The 24694-nt window shown below is 30.3% G+C and overlaps 1 protein-coding gene and 2 non-coding genes across 4 annotated transcripts in view; 2 read left to right on the top strand and 1 right to left on the bottom strand.

Annotated features, from left to right (window-relative positions):
* Positions 1 to 1704: 1704 nt before the first annotated feature.
* On the bottom strand, positions 1705 to 1776 carry TRNAW-CCA (transfer RNA tryptophan (anticodon CCA)). The gene has a single exon. It is a non-coding gene; the product is annotated as a tRNA-Trp (tRNA).
* A 4481-nt stretch (positions 1777 to 6257) lies between these two features.
* TRNAQ-CUG (transfer RNA glutamine (anticodon CUG)) lies at positions 6258 to 6329 on the top strand. Its single transcript has one exon. It is a non-coding gene; the product is annotated as a tRNA-Gln (tRNA).
* A 16881-nt stretch (positions 6330 to 23210) lies between these two features.
* Positions 23211 to 24694, top strand: part of geko (olfaction protein geko) — a 34817-nt gene continuing 33333 nt past the window's right edge. The window contains exons 1-2 of one of the 2 annotated variants that reach the window (XM_088262129.1): positions 23211 to 23290; positions 24125 to 24461. In XM_088262129.1, the coding sequence (XP_088118255.1) occupies positions 24212 to 24461 (250 nt within the window). In that variant the 5' untranslated portion in view covers positions 23211 to 23290; positions 24125 to 24211. Of the gene's footprint in view, positions 23291 to 24073; positions 24462 to 24694 lie in introns of both variants that reach the window. The other variant, XM_088262130.1, reaches the window with a different exon arrangement.

Genomic DNA, 24694 nt, shown 5'->3' with positions numbered 1-24694 from the left:
ATTCAATTAACTACAATAAACACTTTATCATCCGAATTAATTAATTAATATTAATATGGTTTGGATAGCGGTAAATGGATTTCAAATGGTTTGGATTCGATAAAATTTAATTATTTTATTATTTATTTATTCTATTTTAATTAATTTTTATTTTAAGAAGAAAGAAAGATGAAAGTAGACTGAAGTCGAAATGTGATATATCGCTCACTCCTTTCAAGAACGTCATAAATCAAAATACTTGATATTTCAGCAGAACGTTTTTAAAGTTTATAAATATAATACAATGTATTGAAAATAAATATCAAGCCACTTATTGAACTTTTTACTGTGCAACAGATCTGTTTAGGTAAAACCTAAAGGTTTTTTCTCCGTTAGAAAAATATTTAGAATATTTAAAAAAAATAATTAAACAATACCTTTTCTTCAAAATGCAAAAACAACACTTTCTGCCCTGTAGCGGGTAAATATTAGGTTAAAAATATGCCGCTTTTGCTGGGATATAGTACGTTTTCTGGGCATTCCAAAAACATGCACAACTGAAAATTGACGATTTTTGATTTATAACGTTCTTGAAAGGAGTGAGCGATATGTTCGAATGGTGAAATACGGAGAGAATGCAAAGCCGAGAGAAGCGGCAATGTCGATAAAATTTAAAAAGTGCCTTGGAATTGTTTGGACATGTAGAACGAATGAGTGAAGGAAGAACGGTAAAACAAATTTACGAGGTGAATGTAATTGAAAAAAGGATGAGAGGAAGACCGAGAAAAACTTGGCATAATCAAGTATTTAAAATACTTAAAAGTAGCCAAGTCAGCAGATGGAATAATCGGAGGGTATTTATGAGGAGATGCAATCTTCGCCTCTTCAACGAATGTGAAAGACAGAGGCGTGCGGCATTCTATTCTCTTTGCCTAACCCTGCGGCGAAGCGGCGTGATGTTTAGTTGATTAATTAAATTCCTTCAAAGAAGAATGTCGATTTTAAAGTACTCCATGCATTAAAATTAATATTCTCCTTAAACGTAGAAATTACTATGACTGTTTATAATTTTAAAGTAAGTTGAATTTGCTTTATAATATATTATATACAAAAGGAAAACGGATATGTTAATAACAATTTTATGTTTGTCTAACCGCAAAATCGTTCATCCCCAAACTTAGTGCATTGTGTGTGGAGTAAGCGCAGTAAGTCGTAAAATTCGCCCGTGTCTGTCATATTTTTAGAGGAGCATAATATTATGAAGTGATTTACGACACCATATAGATTCCCATAGCTTACTGCGGGATCATTTTTTACACTCCTCAATTTCATACCTCCTCTCACTTAACTAAATTTATAGAGAAAGAAGACTATTTTCTTTCCATAACTTAACACCTGACTAAATAAATATCAGAGACAAAAGCATTTAAAAAATTTATTCATTTAAAAAATACATAATAGCACTTTCGATTACAAATAGCATTCTCCAACATGCGTTTGAACGAGTACGCCGAGTTGTAGAGACGAGCGGAGGATAGAGCCTGGGGGAGACTGACCATAAAGTATCAAACCAGTCATCACAAATATTGTAACCACGAAGAAGAAGAAACATCTTCAGTTATTTTAATTTACAAAAAATCTGAATTTCTTAAACGAGTATGAATGTTTTAAAGTCACCTGCATTATTTTGAAATAAAAAAATACTTTGGAGAAAAAATATATCTTTGACCCCGACGTGATTTGAACACGCAACCTTCTGATCTGGAGTCAGACGCGCTACCGTTGCGCCACGGAGTCCCACGAGGGAAGTGTCAAAAATATTCAATATTTATGTATACTAAGTCAATAGTGCAAGGCCAAAGTAATTATAGTCTATTTTGTCACACTGTTTATGTATCACTATGCAGTTTTTTACATATTATTTTTAAATAGTTTTTTGAAATGGAAATCAAAGTTTTTACATGTTGCGTTTTTCATAAATTGGATTTTGGTCAACTTAAACAACAACCCAAACTGCAGTTAAACGTATTTAAATTTTTAGTATTTTGATAGGAAAAATTGGAGAATTGTCAATAAAAATATTATGCACAAGTAAAAATATAACGATAAGTAAATAAACTTATGTTTTCCTTTGTTATGAAGTAGTTCATTGAATTGCCGCTAGAGGCAAGTGCAGTATGGTCGCGAAAGTAAAATCGTTAGCGAAGATATCTACCTTTTTATAAATAAATATGGTGCGTACCTATAAACTGAAATAAGTACTTATTTGGACGATTTTTTTCTCGTTTATAATTCGTTAAAATTCTGGCACTGTTATTTGCTAATAATATTATGATAAAAGTAAAACTTAAATCCTGTACTTTTACATGCAATGTAATTTGCCTATGTAAGGCGTCCAGGTGAAAGGATTCTTGAAAACATTGAATCTCTAATTTACAATATAAACAAGAAATAACAATACATATGGGAGTAGAACACTGCAATATATCGTTCCAAACATTTTTTTTTGTTGCTGACTATTGTTGTCAAAATAAAATATGGAACAAAGGCAAAATAAAGTAACGGGTAAATGATCAGAGTTAATTTTATAAAAATTGTAAAATGTTCATATACTTACTTACTTAATTTTTCTCTCTTTTTTGTGTATATATTAGGTTAAAAGCGTTAAAAACAAAAAAATGTATTAAAAAAGAACTCCACCGACGAGACACACAAGGTGGCTTGGTGGGTCTCTGCAAAAAATTGTTCTTAATATGTAAAATGTAATTTAAAGTCAAATCATAAAGTTTAGAAAACAAATCTAGTTTTTACATTTTCAAGAGAAAATGTTTGTGAGTTTTGTAAAATAAATTTATTGTCTGGAATTATTGTTATTATTAATTTACTTACTTCAGCCTTCATCTTATGTCCAGTATTGAACAAAGGCCTCCCTCTTGGACTTCCACAGTTCTGTGTTGGAGGCGACTCTCTTTCAGTGTAGGCCCGCCACTTTTTTTAAGTTATCGGACCATCTTGTTTGTGCCTTAACACGTTTTTGAACCCTGTTCTGGGCCTCTGGTCAAGCACTTTTTCGTCCATCTATCGTCAGACATCGTGCCACATAACCTGTCCAATTTCAATTTTGTTCCGTGATCCTTTGAGCCACATGTCTTAGTTCTTTTCCCCTTATCCAAGCATTCGTTTTTCGGTCACTAATGCATATGTTTAGCATCCTTCTCTTCATAAATTTTTGTGTTACCTGGAGTTTATATATGATTCGTTTTGTTAGGGTAAATGTCTCAAATCCATATGTGAGCACTAGGAGTATACATATACCGAATGTTTTCCTCTTCAGATGGATGGGAATGTTTGGGGTTTTAGGACATTTGATAAATTACCAAATGCAGCCCATCATACAGCTCTTCGCCTTTCATGAGATTAACGATCAATAATTTGCATCGATAAAATGCAGTGCCCTATGCACCATTTGGTGGGGAAGAATTTGCAGTTATTAGAAACAAGGATGTGAAAAAGGATTGAAGAGGTCTGAAATGAACCCTCGCGTTATATTTACTCTCCCATAAAGCCTTCTCAGTGTAGCGGAAATTATGACAATTTAATATCGTCCTTTTATGAGATTATATTATTTTAGGCCAAGTTTAAAAGCGGAAAACATAAACTTCGAGAAAGAATAATCTCAATTCACCCTTACGCTGTTCCCAACAAGGTTTAAGGGTGGATATTTTATTACAGGCGTTTTATTTAGAACTCCGTTTATAGTGATTGGATATTCCAAATGGATTGAGTTATTTGTTTCGACATACTCGTACGAGATACAAATAGGCGAAAAAAAATCTATTTAAATCTTGAAATGGTGCGAAAAAAAAATTCGGTCCTAAGCGGTTTTGTTTTTCATTAAGTTCATATGTATGTCAATAAGTTAATTGTCCATAAAAGTGACTTTTCTTCTATGGAGAAAAAAAAATAGTTATGATAAAATAACAACTAAGTATATAGACTTTTCAACTTTTACTTTATTTGACCAGCGATCGAGTTTTGCTGTTATCGACATCATCAGACTGGTAGGAGGCTTGATAAAATTTTATGTTGTATACACAACGTAAAATTTTAAGCGTGAATTTAAAGTGAATGAATGTAAGTAGTATATTAAAATAATAATTACATATTAGATATGGTAAAGGTTTGATGTAAGCTTTTTGAATATTTTTACTGTAGAAATAGATTTTCGTAAGTTTATTCAAATAATATATAGGAAAACCTATACTTACTTTGCAGTAAACTATGGTATATTTACAATAAAATTCGGGAAAATAAGTTATACTGGATATTTTCTGATGCCTTTTTAAAATTTGTTTATCCTTATAAAAAAACAAGGCGTGATTTGTAATTCGATGTTTTTTTTCAGAAGGTACTCATTTGCATTAGGATTTCCTAATGCAAATGAGTACAAAATAGAATAACATTATAAAGAATAATAAATAAAACAAAGAAAAATATTCTATTGTATTTTTTTTGCGGTGTACTTAGGATTTTTTTTAAATATGGCATATCCAAATGTAATTTATTTAAAATTTAATAATTCATAAGAAGGATAACCTCATAAAAGTAAAATAAAATCGCATTATAATCGTAAAAGAGGCAAGGATTTTAAAATTTAAGTACCTTGACAGAAAACAAAGAAATTTGGCACGAACTCTGAATTGCAAATAGGCGACTCTTCAGATGAAATAGTATTTTTTAACTGCTCGTCTATCAAAAGCCTCCTGCCATAAAACGTAGTCGGATGTCTAGATTTATGACGAGATATTATTCGAATAGAAATAAATTATTTGAATGGATCAATCAGAATGAGTAATAAAAAAAATCCGTTTACGGGCGTCAGATAATATTTTTATTTCGTTTAGTTGCGCCTGGTCTTACATTAAACGGATTCAAAAGGGGGACATAAGGCGGTACATTCATTTTGAATCTGTTCATAAAAAAAGTACAAGAATCGTTGCATTGGATGTGTATTATAAAAAAAAACAGTGTTATCTTGGTTGCAAATCCAAAAAGTATACAGTTCAACGATAGATAAATTAAGTGAGTGCCTATTGTTTTAAACACACTTAAATATATTATTCAATTATTTAAAAAAAAATATTTCACATTTTACAATTTTTTTAATCCATTTCCAAGACATTTCTATTTTAAACATATCTTACACTATAATAGTTACGCTGTGTCTCTCCAAAAATGGGACTCAGCTCTTGTGCTCAGGGACTTTCACTCCATGTTTATTGTTTATACACAATTAAATTTATAAGAGTTTTTTTTCAATTAATATATTTTTTATTATTTAAATGTATACATTTTTTTTTTATATTTATAGTTGTAATCTTTGGTTCCCAAATATTTGATGTCCTGTTGCAATTGTTTGGTATTGAATTTTGCTATGGTAAAGTAATTTTTATTATTCTACTTAATTTTTTTTGCATGTTATTATATTGTATGTTGTTTACGAGTACAAGGTAAAGAAAATGACTCTTGTAAAAGTGACAGCACTGAAAGTTTTTATTTTCCTTTTATAAAATATCTCATATCTAGACTAAGTATCTAGAAATATTTAATATATAGAAATAATGAACATATGAATATTTTATTAGGAAAATATGAAACTTTTTTTTAAAACAGCGAATTGTATGAAACCAAATTAAAAGTTAAAAATGTAAGGTTGTAGGCTGACAGAAAATAATAGAACGTAGAGCAATAACATAAAATTATACAAAATATCATTGTTGTTTCAGATTTTTTATATTTTGGTGCTTATATCAAATTTTAATTTTAATTTTAGAACCCATGTAGTTTGGGTTTATCCTAAACTTAAACTTAAACTTAAGTTAAAAATAAATCCAAATAGTGTTTTAAAAATACCGTCTTTAAAAGCATCAAAAAGTTTAAAATATATCGTAGTAACATATACGTTTTGAGATTTCACCATTTCACCATTTCCCAATAAACAATTTTTTTCCCATATTTATATATTTATAAGATATGTCAACAATAAAATAAGTACAATTTTATGTTATGAAAAAAAAGATTAATCAACTAATTACTAACATTTTAACAAGTATATTCCACTGATATTTTCCTCACTCCTAATAAAAGGTGCAAATCTTTGCTTTCAGTTTTCAGGTAACCTTTATCAGGGCGCATGCGTAGTGACGAGACGTCTGCGCGAAAACCTCCCTTGAGTTTCAGGAGGTTGGGTAACTTTCAGTGGACGCGACCCCTACCGAGGTCCCATGGTGTAATGGCAAGCACTCTGGACTCTGAATCCAGCGATCCGAGTTCAAATCTCGGTGGGACCTTCTATTTTTCTCAAGTCCGCCTATATTTATGCACCTTTCCCAAAGCAAACTTTATTTCAAACTCCACATTTTCTTATATCGATAAGATTCTTTTCAGTCATACTAAAATCTCCGTCAGTAATTCACCCTTGTTTCTTATTTTGGCTTATGGTGAAGCATTAAATAATGCAGTGTTATATTGATCGTTGCTTACATGTAGCAATGTGATTAGTCTTACCAACTTCTTAAGTTTTATTTCAGAGAAATAAACAAATAAGAACTACGTATTTGGCAAATGAGTCCGCTTGAAATCGATTCAGAGACCTCGTGTATATTTGCCAAATAAAGGAATCATGTGTGTGTGTGTGTATATATATATATATATATATTTATGTATATATATTTATATATATATATATATATATATATATATATATATATATATATATATATATATATATATATATATATATATATATATATATATATATATATATATATATATATATATATATATATATATAAGCTAGATGCCTTATTGCTATTTCTATAAAACGTTTTTATCTATGGTGAGAAAACACTCTAAAAAAACTCAGGAATGGCAAAGATATTGGTACGACCTTATATTTATTACACGCTATGATTTTTTTTAAATTTACCGTTAAAAATCTATGTTTATATTTAGATATTTACCAGATTTCATAAATGAAAAATAAAATAAAATATATTTTACATGCTTTATTAATTTAGGTACTAGAAAACAAGCCATTATTCTAATGTTACAACTGAATTTTAAAAATACTTTAACGCCTCAATGTGTTGCTGGCCAAACTTACTCCTAAATTTCATATACTTTTCTCCGGACAAACATATTTAAAAAATGGAAATACTTTGATTCGTGTTTATTTTAAATGGGTCAAAAAGATCTCAAGTTGGGTCATTTTAAATGTTAATATTTTTTACTGTAAATTTTAATCTTTTGGTGATTTCTCAAGAAAATTGAATTGTTAACTTTATTATAATATGTCTGATAAATAAATAAGGGTGTGATTTAAATTAAAAAGATTTTTTTTAAATGGTGTTTATTGAACTGATTTTAGGTTTATAATTGCCATATGGGATATCAGATGTCACCCTAAATAGCTGAATTAATAACGAGTACCCTTTAGACACGAAATGAAACTACCATTTGGATGCAGAGGACTGTGAAGAAATCGTAGAATTAGGGTGAATAAAATAATAACATTTATTGTGATTGGAATAGTTACTGGTAGAAAACCGACACAGAAAAGGCGGCAATATTCAATTATCACATTTAGTTCACCGCGTTACCGATAGATGGTGTTATTAAATATAAAATCTTACAAAAAATACCAGTGGCGAACCTTGGAATAATGAGAAAAGTATTTAAACAAAAAAATATTTTATTTAAGATAAATATTTGTGTTTTCATTATTTACACAAATATTTCAGTTTCATTCTATTTCTGTGAACCTAAACGGCTCATTATTAGAAATAGGTATCAAATTGTGGTAGAGTGGGTTCGAACCGAGAAACTCTGACATAAGAGTCTGCGACACTAACCACGGGTCCACAACCCGACACAGTTTTTTGCGAACTGCTTTCTGCCAACATGTGGAGTAAGTACGTTATATGTTACATTTAAGTGATTTGAAAAAAAATGAAGAATTGCGACCGTATCAAAAAAGTGAAGATTGTATGATTCATACTGCAAGATAAATGAGAAAATACTAATAATTATGCCATAGGTACATCTAAGGTTACTGACTCACATTAATTAATTATCACGCCGCTTCCCCATGAAATAACTAAAGATGCTAGGCTGAGATAAGCATTATCGATAAAATTAAAAAAGGTGTGTTGAGACGGTTCGGACGTGTGGAACGAATGAGTGAGAAAAGAATGGTAAAACAAATTCATATGGCGAATGTCGTTGGAAAAAGGAACAGAGGAAGATTGATAAAAACTTGGCACGTTCAGGTATGGCAAACACTTGAAAGCGGTCAGGTTAGGCTTCGAAATAAACAGCGGATTTATATGTGACACAGTGGTGTGGCGTTCTATTTTCTCTGCCTACCCCTGCGGGGAAGCGGTGTGATGATTAGTAAGTTAATAGTCTATGCTGAGATGTAAAAAAGGTAAATTGAAGTATTTAAAATTACACAACGCCACTGGAGAAACGCACTGCCTATTGCAGCATTGAGTGACATTTTCATTTGGCAAGTTGCGTTCACGTCCGTCACGTGTTTATTGACGCGAAAACTGGAATTTGCGCGAAATTGGGGCGGTAAACGTCAAACCAAATGACATACCCTTCTCTTATATGTACCTAAGTACTTTCATCTATTATAATAATAATAATATACGGTATTTAAAACATTATATGTGTTACATACTACTTAGAAAATAGAAATAATGGAAAGGGTTAGGGTTTATATGTATATACGAGTATATGCGAATATTAGTTTTTATTTCAATTTTAATATATTAGGAGGGTTATGTGTTTTTACTTTTGGATTTTTCTTAACCGGTCTCAACAAGCACCTTGTCATCATCTGGGATGGATATGTACTAAACATGGAACAGAGGAATGTTTATAGTAATGTGAGAAGGCGGGATAAAAGAGTAGGTAATTAAGGCGGTATAATGGATAGCCAGCAACTTATTTTTATTTAAACCAGAGGTTCCCAAACTCTTTTATCTCGTAGACCCCTTGCCTTACCTGATATTGATTTTTATCAAATTCATTAACTTCAAATGTATTTTTGACAGCCGGTATATGTAGTGTTACTCACTTTGAACCACACATGTTAGGTTTTATACATTTATATTTTAAATTCAAATTAAAACATAGACCCCTTGCAAGTTGTCATAGACCCCTGGGGGTCGATATAGACCACATTGGGAATCACTGATTTAAACCCTGGTAACATTTAACGTAATCATTATTTTTTGCTTATAACATTGTTTTTGTATTTAAAGTGTTAGTTTTTCTTCGCAATAAATATGTGATTTTGAAAAGATAACAGTTATTGAAAGGTAAAGAGTTTTTTTCAATAAATATTTAAAATAGTTTACATTTAGTCCTAAAGATGGAAGCTTAGCTTCCAAAATTAGTTGTCATAAATAAACTCAAGTGATAAAAAAAACAAGTGTTTTCTGTAATAATTTCTAAAAAAAAATACAAATTCGCTTGTAAGACCACTAAGTAGAATCTACGTAGTCTAAAAATGCAAAAAAAAGTCTCTTACTGTGTTTTAAGTTTGGACAGCCGAGCTGGGTCAAGCCGGAATAAAATTGATATTATTATCATCATGTTATATAAAATTTTCGTCCCATTAAAAAAAAAAAAACGTCTTGCAGCAATCAATCCATAAACATGCATCGTAATTTATGTTATTAATTTTCTCAAAATTATAAATCCATTACATCTAACATATGCATAAATAATGTGTGTTCAAATTAAGCAATATTGATATTTTTTAATGCTGTATATGAACACACTATCTTTCAATTCACTGACCGGCGTTTTTCGCCGTAAGAGTGGCCAATTATGTACTTTCACGTACATTCATCAACCTCCTATTATGCGGACCGAAGCTATTACGACATAAAGCGTAAACCGCTAACTGAGGTGGTTGTTCGTCTGCTATTATATGTATTGTCCGCATTGTATCATCTGTGTACTCTTGACGTTTGAAGCGCTCTCAGCTGGACTTTCGATGGAAGTTTTTTGCAGATAAAATCGCTTTATTACGCCATTGAATCCGTGGATGATTAAAGAATAGATAAGACTCTATTGTGAAATAAACGCGTTCCACGCGAAATTGTAGCAATTTAGATAAATACATAATTCATTTTAAGATGTGATAACTTAAAAATATATTTCAATATTTGATTTTAAATTTATAAATTATGTATTAAAAATAATAAAATAATTGGGGTTTTAACCAACGAGATGAAAATTGAATGCCATTTTCGAGAAAATCTATTTCCCAACATTATGAGTGTGTAATTGTTTTGTCTAAAAATGCTAGATTTGTTCCGAGTAAAAGTTATTTATTATAATTTTTTTATTGATATATCAACACATATGAATGAGTTTATAGAGATATGAATATGGTTTTCTGGGTAGTAGTAACGCGGGTTTAAAAATAAGGATAAAAATATATAAAAAACAGTGTAAATTAAAACATTTAAAATGAAAAGTAACAGCGGTGCCAAGAAGCACGCTGTCCGACGCTGGCAATGTTTAGTATTACGAGTGATGCCATAAAGTTCAACAAATGGCACTGGCATTGTGGTGAAAGGACTGGAAAAAAACATTTTTTTTAGCTATCACAGGTGCAACATAAATACATGCAACTTCGAATGAACAACTTTGAATGCAAAATTTTTAAATCAATCTGTATTGATTCAGGAGATTTTGAGCAAAAGAAACTTTTGCATTTTTAATTACATAAATTTCATGAGTTTTGATAAAAATTTTGTATTTTAAAAGCATTATTAACTTTGTAGTATGTTGATATAACACTCTCCTTATCATTTATCGTTCATTTAGCTTAAAACTACTTAAAAACAGATTCGGGATAACCATTCTCTCATCAGGTCAATTAGGGACTCGGCATTATACTATGTTTGTATATGGGTCAACTATATAGTTGACCTCATGAGGAAATGGTTATTCCTAAAACGGTAATCGTAAAGTACAGTTTTTAAGTAGTTTTACATAAAGTAAACGATGAATGATAAGGAAAGAATATGTTAGATGTTAGAGAAAAAATCTCCCAATCAAGTAAAAGTAAGCACTTTGTTTTAAGTAAGCACAACGCTGTTTAATTTTATAAAATTTTGATTAAGTATCGTCAAGTTGGTGAAAGTATCGTGTATTTGTTTGATTTATCTCCTGTTTTGACCATATTTAATTTACAGAGCCTGCATCGACCTTTCTATTCGCTGCCAATGAGGCAATTATTTATCTCTATAAATCAAGTCTCAATTGTCGACCTGTGAATTGATAAAGTCAAATTTTTATACGCTCTGAAAAGTGATAGTGAGTAAGCAGATGCGGCATTTTTTAAAGTTGAAATTAAAATTTTTATTCTAATTTTATTTCGCGAAATTCCGAGTACATAGAATATAATATATATCTACAAAAATTCATTCGAACCCTTATCTACACCCCAGTGGTGCATAGGGCACTGTATCATATAAACGCAGTGTTATCTTGATCGTTAACACATGAAGGAAAGGTGATTAGCCCTCCGCTTCAGGCACCAGTCCAGGGTAATATTGAATAAATATTAGAGTGAAAAAAATCATTCATATTTATTAGACCCCCCTCTGGGAATCGAACTCGGGACCTCCAGAACGGTAGCCGATCGCGCTGACCATTACACTACGGAGGCGGACAAAATATCTACAAAAACATATGTAAATTATACTTCTTAAAGAAAACAATTACTCAAAATTACCCAAAGATATAAGAATAATTTTGAAATTCCCAAATGCAACTCAAAACTGTACCAACGAAATTATATATTTTCATTAATTGATTCGGCAGCTATTTAGTGGTAAAATCCATTTTTAATTTAAGTTTTACTAAGTAAATATCACTATTTCTTAAAATCTACTGTGACCAAGTAAAACTTTAATGTTAAAAAATTACATATCCTTTTCTTATTTTTTTATTCGGGTTAACAACAGCAACATGTATGTAAAACGAAACTATTCAAAGATATACTTAGCAATAAAAAAATACTTAGAAATAAAAAAAATCAACAGCTTCCCTTTAGAAATTAAATATATATAAGACAAAAACACTCTCAAAAAGAAACTTAACGACCACTATAAACATATACAGACTATACAATAAAAAAAAACTAAACAGGATAACTCCTTTGCACCGCATAAAAGTGTATATTCCCCAGTAATATTTTTTAAATGTCACTAACATACGAAAATTCCCTCTCCAAGCACAAAAACCTACTTCTCTTTTTTGGAATGGCTAAATGCAACTAAAATTAAATAAAGATTGTATTAAGTACAAATATAAAGAAATTGTATTGAATTGTATATATTTTTTAAAACTATGTTCATTTTATACCTTTACCAAATTTTCCATCTCTAAAAAATGTACTTAAACACAAAAAATTAAAAAAATCAAAATTAGGGATTTTCATAAATTCCACAAAACTGTTTTAAAAAAATGTCATACATTTTAAAGGTACAATGTATAATATACATACCTTTCGATGTGCATATATCTATATTATTGAGGGTACGGTCAAGTAACTTTAGGGTTAGGAACATAATAAAATGCTCTTCATGTATTTCACTCACTTAAAGCACTGCGAGGGGTGGAATAAATAAATTGATAAAAGTTTTACTTTTCTGGTATCTTTGGATTTTCTATGGAACTTTGATCCCCCTTCAAAACATGAATATGACCAACGGGGTCGTTCTTTAGACAATACGGATTAAAACCCATGTGTTAGAAACCCAAAGATTTAATATATGAAAATAAAACCGAAACATGAAATCGCACTTATTTGAATATTTTTATTCTGAATTGATTTAAAAGAGTATCATATCACTCACTCCTTTCAACAACGTCATATATCAAAAATCCTAAATTTTCAGTTTTGAATGTTTTTGGAATGCCCAGAAAATGTACTATATCCCAGCAAAAGCGGCATATTTTTAACTTAATATTTACCCGCTACAGGGCAGAAAGTGTTATTTTTTGCATTTTGAAGGAAATGTATTGTTTTTTTTTTTTAAATATGTACACTGTTCTGTATGTATTCTGTCCGCCTCCGTAGTGTAATAGTCAGCACGCTCGGCTACCGTTCTGGAGGTCCCGGGTTCGATTCCCAAGGGGGGTAAAATAAATATAAGTGATTTTTTCACTGTCATATTTATTCAATATTACCCTGGACTGGTACCTGAAACGGAGGGCTGATCACCTTTCCTTCATGTGTAAACGATCAAGATAACACTGCGTTTATATGACGCAGTGCCCTATGCACCATTGGGGTGTGGATAAGGGTTTTATATATATACACTTAATATTTTTCAAATGGAGGTTCAAATTCAGGTTTTACCTAAAAAGATCTGATGCACAGCAAAAAGTTCAATAAGTGGCTTGATATTAATTTTAAATACATTGTATTATACTTTTAAACTTCAAAACGATCTCCTGAAAAATCAAGTTTTTGATATATGACGTTGTTGAAAGCAGTGAGCGATATGTGTTTCCTCTTTATACAGAATATATTTGACACTAACGACGAAAATGGAAATTCTGAAATCGCTGCCAAAAAATAATGGCTACTCTTTCTTGTTCTATAAAGTAATGGAAGTATATTTTTAATTCCTTAAGAAAGCTTTTATCACATTTAGTATACAAACAATTTACACTTTATTTAACATCATGTGCATATAAATATTCTTACAATAAACATTCTTACAATAGCATTCCTTTTTAAATTAAACTTAACATTTTTCTTTCTTCATGCATTCAGGTATCTAATCACAAAATTAAAATTTTTTATACTAAATGCAATTTTGCGAATCCATTTTTTTAAACAATGATAATCTTATTCTTTCCTTATTTTAAATAACTAGTGCATATGATGCATATGATTTGTTTTATTTATTTTTTCATTGTAACGTTAAAAATATACATCCTTAATATTTGAAATGCACATATGAATGATTATGTGTGCATGTGTTAATAATAAATGTATGAAAAATTATTATTTTTTGACATCGCATCAAAGATGAAGAAGAATATGGAAGTCTGGGCATTTACGGAGCTTACGACCGTCATAGGCTGGTTTAAGTGATCACTTTACACACGTGTAACATTCACCAATTCTACCCATTATTGACAACCACACTACTCAAATTCTTGGAAGTTCTATATATATGAACCAATTTAGAAACCTTGTTCATGAATCACTAGAACTTCACTAGAGACATCTATTGGTGAGATGTAAAGAAGCTTTTTACTAAGCAGAAACTCTTATATTATGAACAAGTATTTGGACACACTCAAAACGTTGTATGAAAAATTAAGCAAACTACAGTTTCACTATCATAATACAAAATATAAAATAAACACTTATATCTTACCACTTCTTGAGTTTTATTTCACGTTTACATCGACAAGTGATTGTAAAAATTAATCACCAAACACACATTCAGATATTGGTAGAGGTAAGTAGGGTAATAACTAGAGGGGGGGGTTTAGGGGCAGGACTTTGTTTAATGGTAACATAGACAATAACGTTGATGAATTTTGGAATATTTGGATGACAATATTTAAACCTGTAGATGGAATCGTCTGCAGCTTCCGAAACTAATCGTAACAAAATATACTCGTTATACTCAAGTGGCAAAAAACAAGTGTCTTATTAATAATTTTAACACATCACATCATTAAGTGAATGCCGAAATAATACATAGTTTAAAAAAAATTGTTTCAAAATTTACATTTTAACAGGTGAAATAGGGTGTTAATTTTTATAATTAGTTGGTAATCTTTTTCATTAGTGACTTCCGATTTACGTAACGTATAACGTACCACGACCGTCTGGTAGAACGAAGGTACAATGGCTATTTTATTATCAAACCTACGCATATAATTATTGTGTAACGTAGTCTTATGTAGTTCGAAAGTGGACGCGTAAAATAGTAGGTACCCACCTTTCTTGAATTTATTATTTTTTGGACTCGAATACGAAAGTATTCATATGGATGTGCGTGAAATACATACATTCATATGACGACATATATTACGTTAAAAATAATGGTGCTTCAAATCAACATAGTGCCCGTGACTTGATAAATGTAGAAAATTAATATTGATTATTTTTTATGTAAAAATCGCGTAAACATTTTACTTTTCAATGAAGAATCTATATATATATATATATATAAAAAATTAAGGCCTTCTCTCACCCCTATTTCCTACCCTTATCCAGTTTAAACAACAATTTACCTCTTAAATTACCATTGCAACTCATTGGAGATCAATGTAAATATAGAAAGTTTCGTTTCACTCAAAGAAATTTCCAATGACAATGAGTAAAAATTTGGATACATTCTTCAATTTTAGCACATTTTAATGCGTTCTTTCAAAAAAACTTTATTACAAAAACAGTTAGTTTTTTGGATTTAAGTTTTGTACTGTTATTTCAAGGTGGAACTGCATTTTGTGGTATATGATAAAAGTACACGCATATAGTATACCATATATTGCTCACTCCTTTCAAGAACGTCATTAATAAAAAAAATTGATTTTTCAGGAGAACGTTTTTAAAGTTTAAAAATAAAATACAATGTATTAAAAATAAATATCAAGCCACTTATCGAACTTTTCACTGTGCAACAAATTTTTTAGGGAAAATTTGAATGTTTTTTCTCCATTTGAAAAATATTTAGCATATTTAAAAAAATTATTCAACCATTCCTTTTCTTCAAAATGCAAAAACATCACTTTCTGCCCTGTAGCAAGTAAATATTAAGCCAAAATTTTGCAACTTTTGCTGGGATATAGTACATTTTCTGGGCATTCCGAAAACATGCACAACTGAAAATTGACGATTTTTGATTTATGACGTTCTTGAAAGGAGTAAGCGATATATGTAGTTTTGTTTTGGATATAGTTTTTTCTACGTATATTTTATTTTACAATTTGAATGAATATTGAATATTAGTTGAACTATATCAAATACTTGAAAGTAACAAGTTAAATTCAGGTCAGAAGTCGAAATAATCAGTGAGTTTATATGACGAGATCTATGAATGTGGAAAAGGCTAATTGTTATTAAATAATAATCTGAAATAAAATCATCAGTCACTGGTCAAATAAAATCATGCATGAAAAAAAACTAAATACGTACTTGTAATGTTTTTTTAATTAAAAAAATATATTTCAAATTAGTTTTTTATTTTTGTATAAACAGTTAGATTTTTATATTTTTCGATTCTGAATCTAAATATTGGTAAAATACAATGCAAAGCAAAAAAATACTCTATTTCAAACGCATCCGAAGTACTAAAAATTTAAATAATTGATGGTGCAATGACAAATTGAAATGGGACATAAAAGACATGTATTTTTTACTTTTTTCTTTATGTTAAAAACTAACCCTTTATCATATTTGTAACCCAATGTAAGAGTTATTTCTGATTCTATATCCAGTATCATGATTCACTTCACGTATTTTTACCACTCCTCAAATAACGTACGTTTCCAAACATGATGAAGTTGACAGCAACTGGTTTAAAATTTGATAGGTTTATAAAATAATCGTTAACCATTCATTTTAAACGTATCAAAGGTTTAAATATTTAATGACATTAACCAATTTAATGGTAGGTACGGTACAACTTCATTAATTTCTCCACGCGTTAATTTTTATAACGGTGACGTAAGTAAAATTTCTTTATGTCAAACAAATTGGATATTTAATCAAGCAAACTCCGAATGTTATCGGCTAACTGACCACTTTCACTACTTTATTATTATTATTTAATCGTAAAAAATCGTAATAAATTATGCATCTTTCTCGTTTGTGGATAATAAAGCATTCCTACGTGAAAAAACACAACATTCGTTAGATAATCTTGCGTAAACCAAATGATTGCGCATTTTTTGAATGAAGTATACGAACTCTAATATTCTGTGTATAATTACATGAGAAGAATAGTTATATATATATATATATATATATATATATATATATATATATATATATATATATATATATATATATATATATATATATATATATATATATATATATATTTATATATATATATATAAATATATATATATATATATATATATATATATATATATATATATATATATATATATATATATATATATATATATATATATATATATATATTTATATATATATATATATATATATATATATATATATATATATATATATATATTTATATATATATATTTATATATATACATATATTTATATATATATATATATATATATATATATATATATATATATATATATATATATATGTATATATATATATATATCAATAGGCGACTGACAACTTAGCGCTTCCCACGAGTAAATCAAACTCTGACAAAGTTCCTACATTTTTCGTTTTTTTTACAAAGCATCAAATATATTTGTGTCGTCTACTTTCGAAATCCGCCAGATCCAATCTTATAAGATTTTAAAATAAATACTCAATGTGAATGCCAATTGTGGGTTTTATTGTTTAAAATATTTATATACTTGAAAACCCTGCTAAAATTTAAATTGCGTTGTATTTCAAATTCCGCTATATTTATGGAACATGCCTTCTGACCCATATTGACATTCTGATCAAATCTCAAATATTACTGACGTACGACGCCAGTTGTAGAGGTCCTCACCAAAAAAGTTACATCTTCATTATAAACGATTTTAAGTAACCAGAAATTTTAGCTTATAAAGTTTACAACGTTTAGGTACGATCAAATGATTTCATATTGGTTTAACACAGGATTGGTCACGTTTTGTCGGAACTTCGATTAATATTTCGATAGAATACAGATTTTTTTTTTCAAACCCTTTTCCGCACCCCAATGGTGCATAGGGCACTGCATCATATAAACGCAGTGTTATCTCGATAGTTGACACATGAAGGAAAGGTTATCAGCCCTCCGCTTCCGGTACCAGTCCAAGGTAATATTGAATAAATACAAGAGTGAAATACTTATATTTATTTGATGCGGACGAAAATACAAGAATACAGTAAACAGAACAAATTTGCATTTAAATGATTTTTGTGCAATATTGGAGATATAACTTTTTTGGTGAGGACCTCCACAGTTTCAAAAAGTGTAACATCCTCTGATGGAGTAATTAATTTTGCGCCATCTTATACTAGTGATGTATAAATTTTCTTTAATTTGGAACCTCCAACGAGGCAAGCTAACCGACCGTTATATTACGAGGCACCTTAAACAGGTGTTAATCTTTCCTAGGGCATTACATTTTACGGCAAGCGAACTTTATTATCTGTGGCGTGCGTGAATTTACAACAAGAAAGAGAAACAGAAAGTTGTTTATGTGTTATTGCGTAGTTTGGTGTCCTTTTTCAATTTTACTGACAGTTTTAACCTACGGTAATAGTGACCAGTATTCTAATATATGATTATTGAGTCTAAATAAACACTGAAAGAATCGTATCAAGATTCTTTTTATTTTTAATTTAAGTCTTATTTAGTAATTACCACTATTTCTTTAAATATAATATGACATGTGTTTCGATGCACTCTGGATAATTTTCAAACACCGTATGTGAATTTAAGTCTAAATATTATAGTTTTATAGGACGTTGAATGATGAAAAGGGGGTAAAATTTAAATTAAAAATAGATATATTTGACCACAGTATGAATGCCGGATCAATTAATGAGAAGTGCTTTTTGCGTTGAAAAATTCAAAGTGATGAAGATCTAGATGTAAAATAGTAAAAAAAAAATATTAAATATTTTTTTCAAAGATTAGTTCACATATAATTATTTCGTAACAACCTTTTGGGTGTGCCCAAATCCTTGTTTATTAATCTGGCATAGATTTATGAAGACATTCGCCCCATAAATTTGTTGAAACTATTCTTTCTTCACTTATGAAGATATATATTGTATGAGGATGATTAAAGAAAACACTTGTTTTTTACCACTTGAGTTTTATTACAGACTACATGTTTCAGAAGTTAAACTTCCATCATTCAGGTCTGTATAATAACTAAAATATAAAATATAAAATTATTCTATAAATAAGGAGAGGGGAATGTTAGGGGGAGGGGTTAGTCAAGGGGCGGAGTTTGAAAACAAAGGAAAAATGGAAAGCAAAGGTGAAGAATTTCGAAACAATATATTATTTAATAAATTATTATTAGAATTAAGGTTTTTTTGGATTTCTAAATTTTCAAGATAATTCATAATTTAGTTTTTATATGGAACAAGGTGTAATAATTTTAATTTATGAGAGTGAAATGAGTGATTAGTATCTATTATGTGATTTACAAATTCCGAAAAATAATTACTATCAAGACCGCTACGATGTTCTTTAATTCTAATTTTTAAATTTCTCGCAGTTTGGCCTATATATTTTTTATCACAATCCTTATTTATAGAACAATTTTATATTTTATATTTTAGTTATTGTACAGACCTGAATGATGGAAGTTTAACTTCTGAAACATGTAGTCTATAATAAAACTCAAGTGGTAAAAAACAAGTGTTTTCTTTAATCATTGTAACATGTCTTACCACAAAGTTAATGCCGAAACAATAAATAAAATATTGTATGAGGATTATCAAGCTATTGGATTATTTTATTTTTTGTTCTGAAATATTTTAAATATTGCCGTGTAATATTCTAAATGTTACATTGTAATATTTAACAAAATAATATGTTACATTACATTAGGTAGAGACCGCTCGTGGACTTTCCTTTGCGACGTAACGACGATAATTCTAGTTTATTTTTCGGTAAGGCCGTTCTCTCTATAATTCAAGTGCCTAACCCGTAGCGTAATGTATGCAGTATAGCGTTATGGTTATACAACTAGAATATGGTCTGCAAATTAACGACCGTGTGGTTATTTCATCGACAGAATTTTAACTACCGCGTTTCCAAACAACGAAACAACTTTTATTGGATTCTAACTCCTTACTTGCTTGTAAGAGTTGTGATGTAAAACGCTAAAAAAAACAAGTATCTCAGGTTATTTATTACGAGTAAGTCTTTATTAATTGCTTTACTTATTTTTAATTTTTCTAGATCATCTAAATAATGACTAGTTTTATTTACATGTAAAATTTCCCTGGACTGACACCCTAAGCGGAAAGCTGATCACCTTCCCTTCATGTGTTAAGGATCAAGATAACACTGCGTTTATATGGTGCAGTGCCCTATGCACCATCGGGTGCGGTTAAGGGTTTAAAAAAAATCTATACCCGTTAGTTTATTAAAATTATGGTCTTCAGGTATAACATGATTAGCAAATTCAGAAAAATTATTATTATATAGGCACCTTAGATGTTCTTTAATTCTGATATTAAATTAACGCGAATTTTTTCCAATGTAAAAGGCTGACAATTGGAAAAATTTAATTTATACACACCAGGACGATTAAAAATTCTTCTTTATCTTTAAGAGTTTAGCTATATTATTGTTTGAATAAAAAGCTGAACGAATGTTTTTTGGTAAATTATTAGAAATGGTATGAGTAAATCAATTTATGTATAAAATCCTTTAAATAAACAAAATATACGTTTATTTGTGCGAATCTATTTAATATAGAAGAAGTCGACCTTCGCATGGCATTATTGAACATTTAATTGTAGGTCATATCGGCTTATAAAAATGGTAATTTGCGAACATTAACGAGCGGATATGGAAAATGCTGCATTATGTATCAATCAGGAAGGAAATTTAAATTTTATAACACAAAAAACGAAACTATAATCATAATTTGTAAAATTAAAAAAAAATGCTTTCATCTCCTTCAAGGTTGCTGTTTGGAGAGTTCAGGAATTAAAACATGCAAATTGTTTCAATAATGACTTCAATAAAACTGCCAAGAAATTTATCAAATCAGGAAAAATATATCATACATCGCATGATAGATGTTCGAATGGAATAAGGAAAGAATGCAAGGCTGAGATAAGCATTATCGATAAAATTAAGAAAGGTGTGTTGAAATGGTTTGGCCGTGTGGAACGAATGAGAAAGGAATGAACGGTAAAAAAACCAATGGGGCGAATGCAGTTAGAAAAACGAAAAAAGGAAAACCGAGGAAAACTTCATTATCAGGTATGTCAAATACTTGAAAGGGGTCGTAATAATCGTCGGGTATGTATTAGGAGTGCATGAATGTGGAAAAGGCGAAGTATGTTTGAAAAGGCAGAATGGTGTGGCGTGGCGTGGCGTGGCGTTGTATTCTCTCTGCCTATCCCTGCGGGGAAGCGGCGTGATGGTTGGATAAGTTTTTTGTTGATAATTATGCGAATAACGATTAAATAACATTTTTTTGAAAAAAGAACACAATTTAATGGAAATAAAATATTTAATAAATAAAAATATAAAATTAGAAAAATAAAGTACTTAGTCATTTCATTTAATACGATTTATATACTTAATATTTATTTTGTCATAATCAGAACAGAGTAACGTTTATATTATATAATAAGTATCGTGGGTATTTTTTGTTTAAAATAAAATATTATTACCGATAAACTTTGAGCTCGTACTGATAAATTAATTCAAGCAATAAACAAAGTAATAAAATGCGTTGTTTTCGTTGTTTTTACTATCGCAATCGGTATTTTAATTATAAGGAAAGTAATGTTAGTAACATCCCGATTTTCGATATGAAAGAATACAAATTAAATTTCCAGTAGACAAAAGTACCTAACTATTTTTTTAAAATTAATATTTAAAATCACTCGCAAACGAGTGGAGTCTTATAATAAAAAAGGAACTAGTTCTTATTTTAGACAAAACCCCACTAGTATCTAAAGGTGGCATTCCGCCACCTTTTCAAATACCGTATGTGAAGCTAAGTCTGAATTTTAGAGTTGTGTCCTTGGGACGTTGAAGGTTGACAGGGGGATAGGAGCTGTTCATACAATATTTTTATGTAATGAAATCAATTGATGACATAAAGGATGTTTTATTTATTTAATCTTTCATTGGAAAATATACGAGATTGGACGGGGATCAGGACCGTCGAGGCGCTGTTTACAGTTACTCAAGACAATGACAATTAATCTCAAGTGATAGTCGACTTCAGGGGGACCTGACATGACACGGGCAGAAGAAGAAGAAGACGAAGAAAAAACAATGGTTAATTCGGCGGATAAACCAAGAATTTATTGAATATATTTCGCAGATACTTATGGGACATTTAATAAAGTATATAAAATAAATTAACTTTTTTTAAACCAATTTCTATTAGTACATCTCAAAATAGAGGAAAAAGAATAACTAAGTCTGGGCATTTACGGGGCTTATGACCGTCATAGGCTGGTTTACGTTATCACTTTACACAGGTGTCACATTCACCAATTCTACCCATGATTGACAACCACACTAGTCAAATTATTAAAAAACTTACTTTGTATACATAAATGGTTTAATTTAGAAACATAGTGTTTTAATCAATAGAACTTAACAAGAGACATCTATTGGTGGGATGAAAGAAGCTTAGCTGCCATCATCAGGGTCGACCCTGATAATGACAAGGTTCTTGTCGAAACCGGTAGGAGAACCGGTATGATCGATAATCCTGAAATTATCCGGAATTGGTCTGTATGTTCCCGATAGTTACCGAAGACAGCGTCGGTATAGAATGTTTCACATTCCTATACACAGGACCAACCTGCCGATGGTTATGCTTTGAGGAAGAGCTACCGCTATGTTGAACAATATCTCATTAGATATTGATCTGTTCCATGTGTCTGAAGGAGTTTTCCGAAGCGGGATTCTTCTACACCTTTAGCAATAGTTCTTGTAAATATTTTATTTTAATGTATACTATTTTAAATTATTACATATGTATATATTAATTTAAATAAATTGAAAAAAAAAAATAACAGAGAAAAAAAAGGCCCAATGAAAAATGGTTAAAAACAAAGTGGTTTTATTTTATGTAGTTTAAACAACATAATTCATAACTCAACGTCAGTTCTCCTAGGTCCAAAGCAAAGGGTGCCAGTAGGCAACTGCGAGCGGCCACAGCAGTGACGTAACAGCACTTTGAGCGAACGTAATACCGGAAAATGGAGGTGGCATGGTCCGCTTCGGGAAGCACAACAAACCTTCCTCATGTCAGTCGGTGCCGGAGCCGCATACTTGAGTGAGTGTCGCGACGAGCGCATGCGCGCGCAGTAACCAATCAGCGAATGAATCGGTGCGTCATTTTTAAAATTAAAAATAAAAAACGAAACGTTCGAAATTTAAAAATTCAAATGCTCAATTAACCCTGCGTTGTACGCACTACACATAATATAAAAAAATCAATTAAAAAAATTCACAATTCGATACATAATTTTCCACATCTCTATCTTTACCTATGTACATATATAGTGTTTTTTTTGGCTAATCACCAAAATAAATAGTGCGTTCGTTATTCATCTTCATCTTCAAACCCTCATCCGCACCCGATGGTGCATAGAGCACTGCGTCATATAAACGCAGTGTTATCTTGATCATTAACACACGAGGAAAGGTGATCAGCTCTCAGCTGCGTTCGTTATACATACATAAACAATAATTTTTCAATATTGAAATAAAATTTTGATTGACAAATAGAGACGAAGAAGTTAGGGTATTTTCAGAACGACTAATGACCTGTCAATGATCGATCAAAACACAAGGGTTACGTTCATTTTTCTGCCTATAATTGTACATATTGACTTGAAAAAAAAAGTTTAAGTAAATTTTTCATTATTTTTATTTTCAAATCAATTAAGTAGATTTGAAAATTTTCAATACTGTAAAGAAGCGCAGTGTTCATATTTGCATACAAAAAAATTAAATACATAAAAAACATAAATTCTAAATAAGATCTCATTTTTTATATGTTTTAAGTAACTTCAATTACTGAGTCAATCGAAAGATTTTGTAAACCTAAAAAAATGTTTATGTGCATTATTAACATGTGTTCAAGTTATAATATAATATAATAAAGCAGGGCAGGCGTGGGGTTAAATAATGACAGTATATTTTTACATATTTTTCTTAGGTTTTCAAAAGAGTGATTAAATCGCTTTAAGAACAGTTTGGTGGATTTTTTTCTATTGCAAATAAAATCAGTGAACTGTTTTTGAAAATGGAATCGGGCGGATTGGTTCGCACCGTCATCCTGATTGGTCTATTCCTCGTGCTGGTGTGCGACTACTCGACGCTCATTTGCCAGATGTACCAGTCCTTCAGCAGCGCCAACGTCTCTCTCCCGTTCTTCGCTGACGAAGATAGCGACAGCGGACAGAGCGTCCGCAGGAACCCTCCTGCCTTCAGGGAAGACAAGGCGGAACTCGACCTGGATGCGGACCTGGACTTTAAAAACCTCAACCTGTTCGGTGAGCATTCAACACTATTTTTTGAACCAAATATTTATTTAAAGCGCGTCCAAATCATTGTTCAATGAGCAAAAATAACTCAATAGTATTTTTTTTAATTAAACATAAGACCAGTCTGATGATGTCGGTTACGACGAAACCCGGTTGCTGGTCGAATAAAACTCATGTGGAAATAATTATATTGTTGTTATTTTATTTTACTCGTTATTAGTGTAAGACTTATAAGTACATAA

Source organism: Brachycentrus maculatus, unplaced genomic scaffold (assembly GCF_059751285.1).
Source record: "Brachycentrus maculatus isolate JH-2025_06_01 unplaced genomic scaffold, ASM5975128v1 h1tg000173l, whole genome shotgun sequence".
NCBI classification, from domain to species: Eukaryota; Metazoa; Arthropoda; class Insecta; order Trichoptera; family Brachycentridae; genus Brachycentrus; species Brachycentrus maculatus.
The sequence above is the reverse complement of the archived record's forward strand: the minus strand, read 5'-3'. Positions and strand labels throughout refer to the sequence as shown.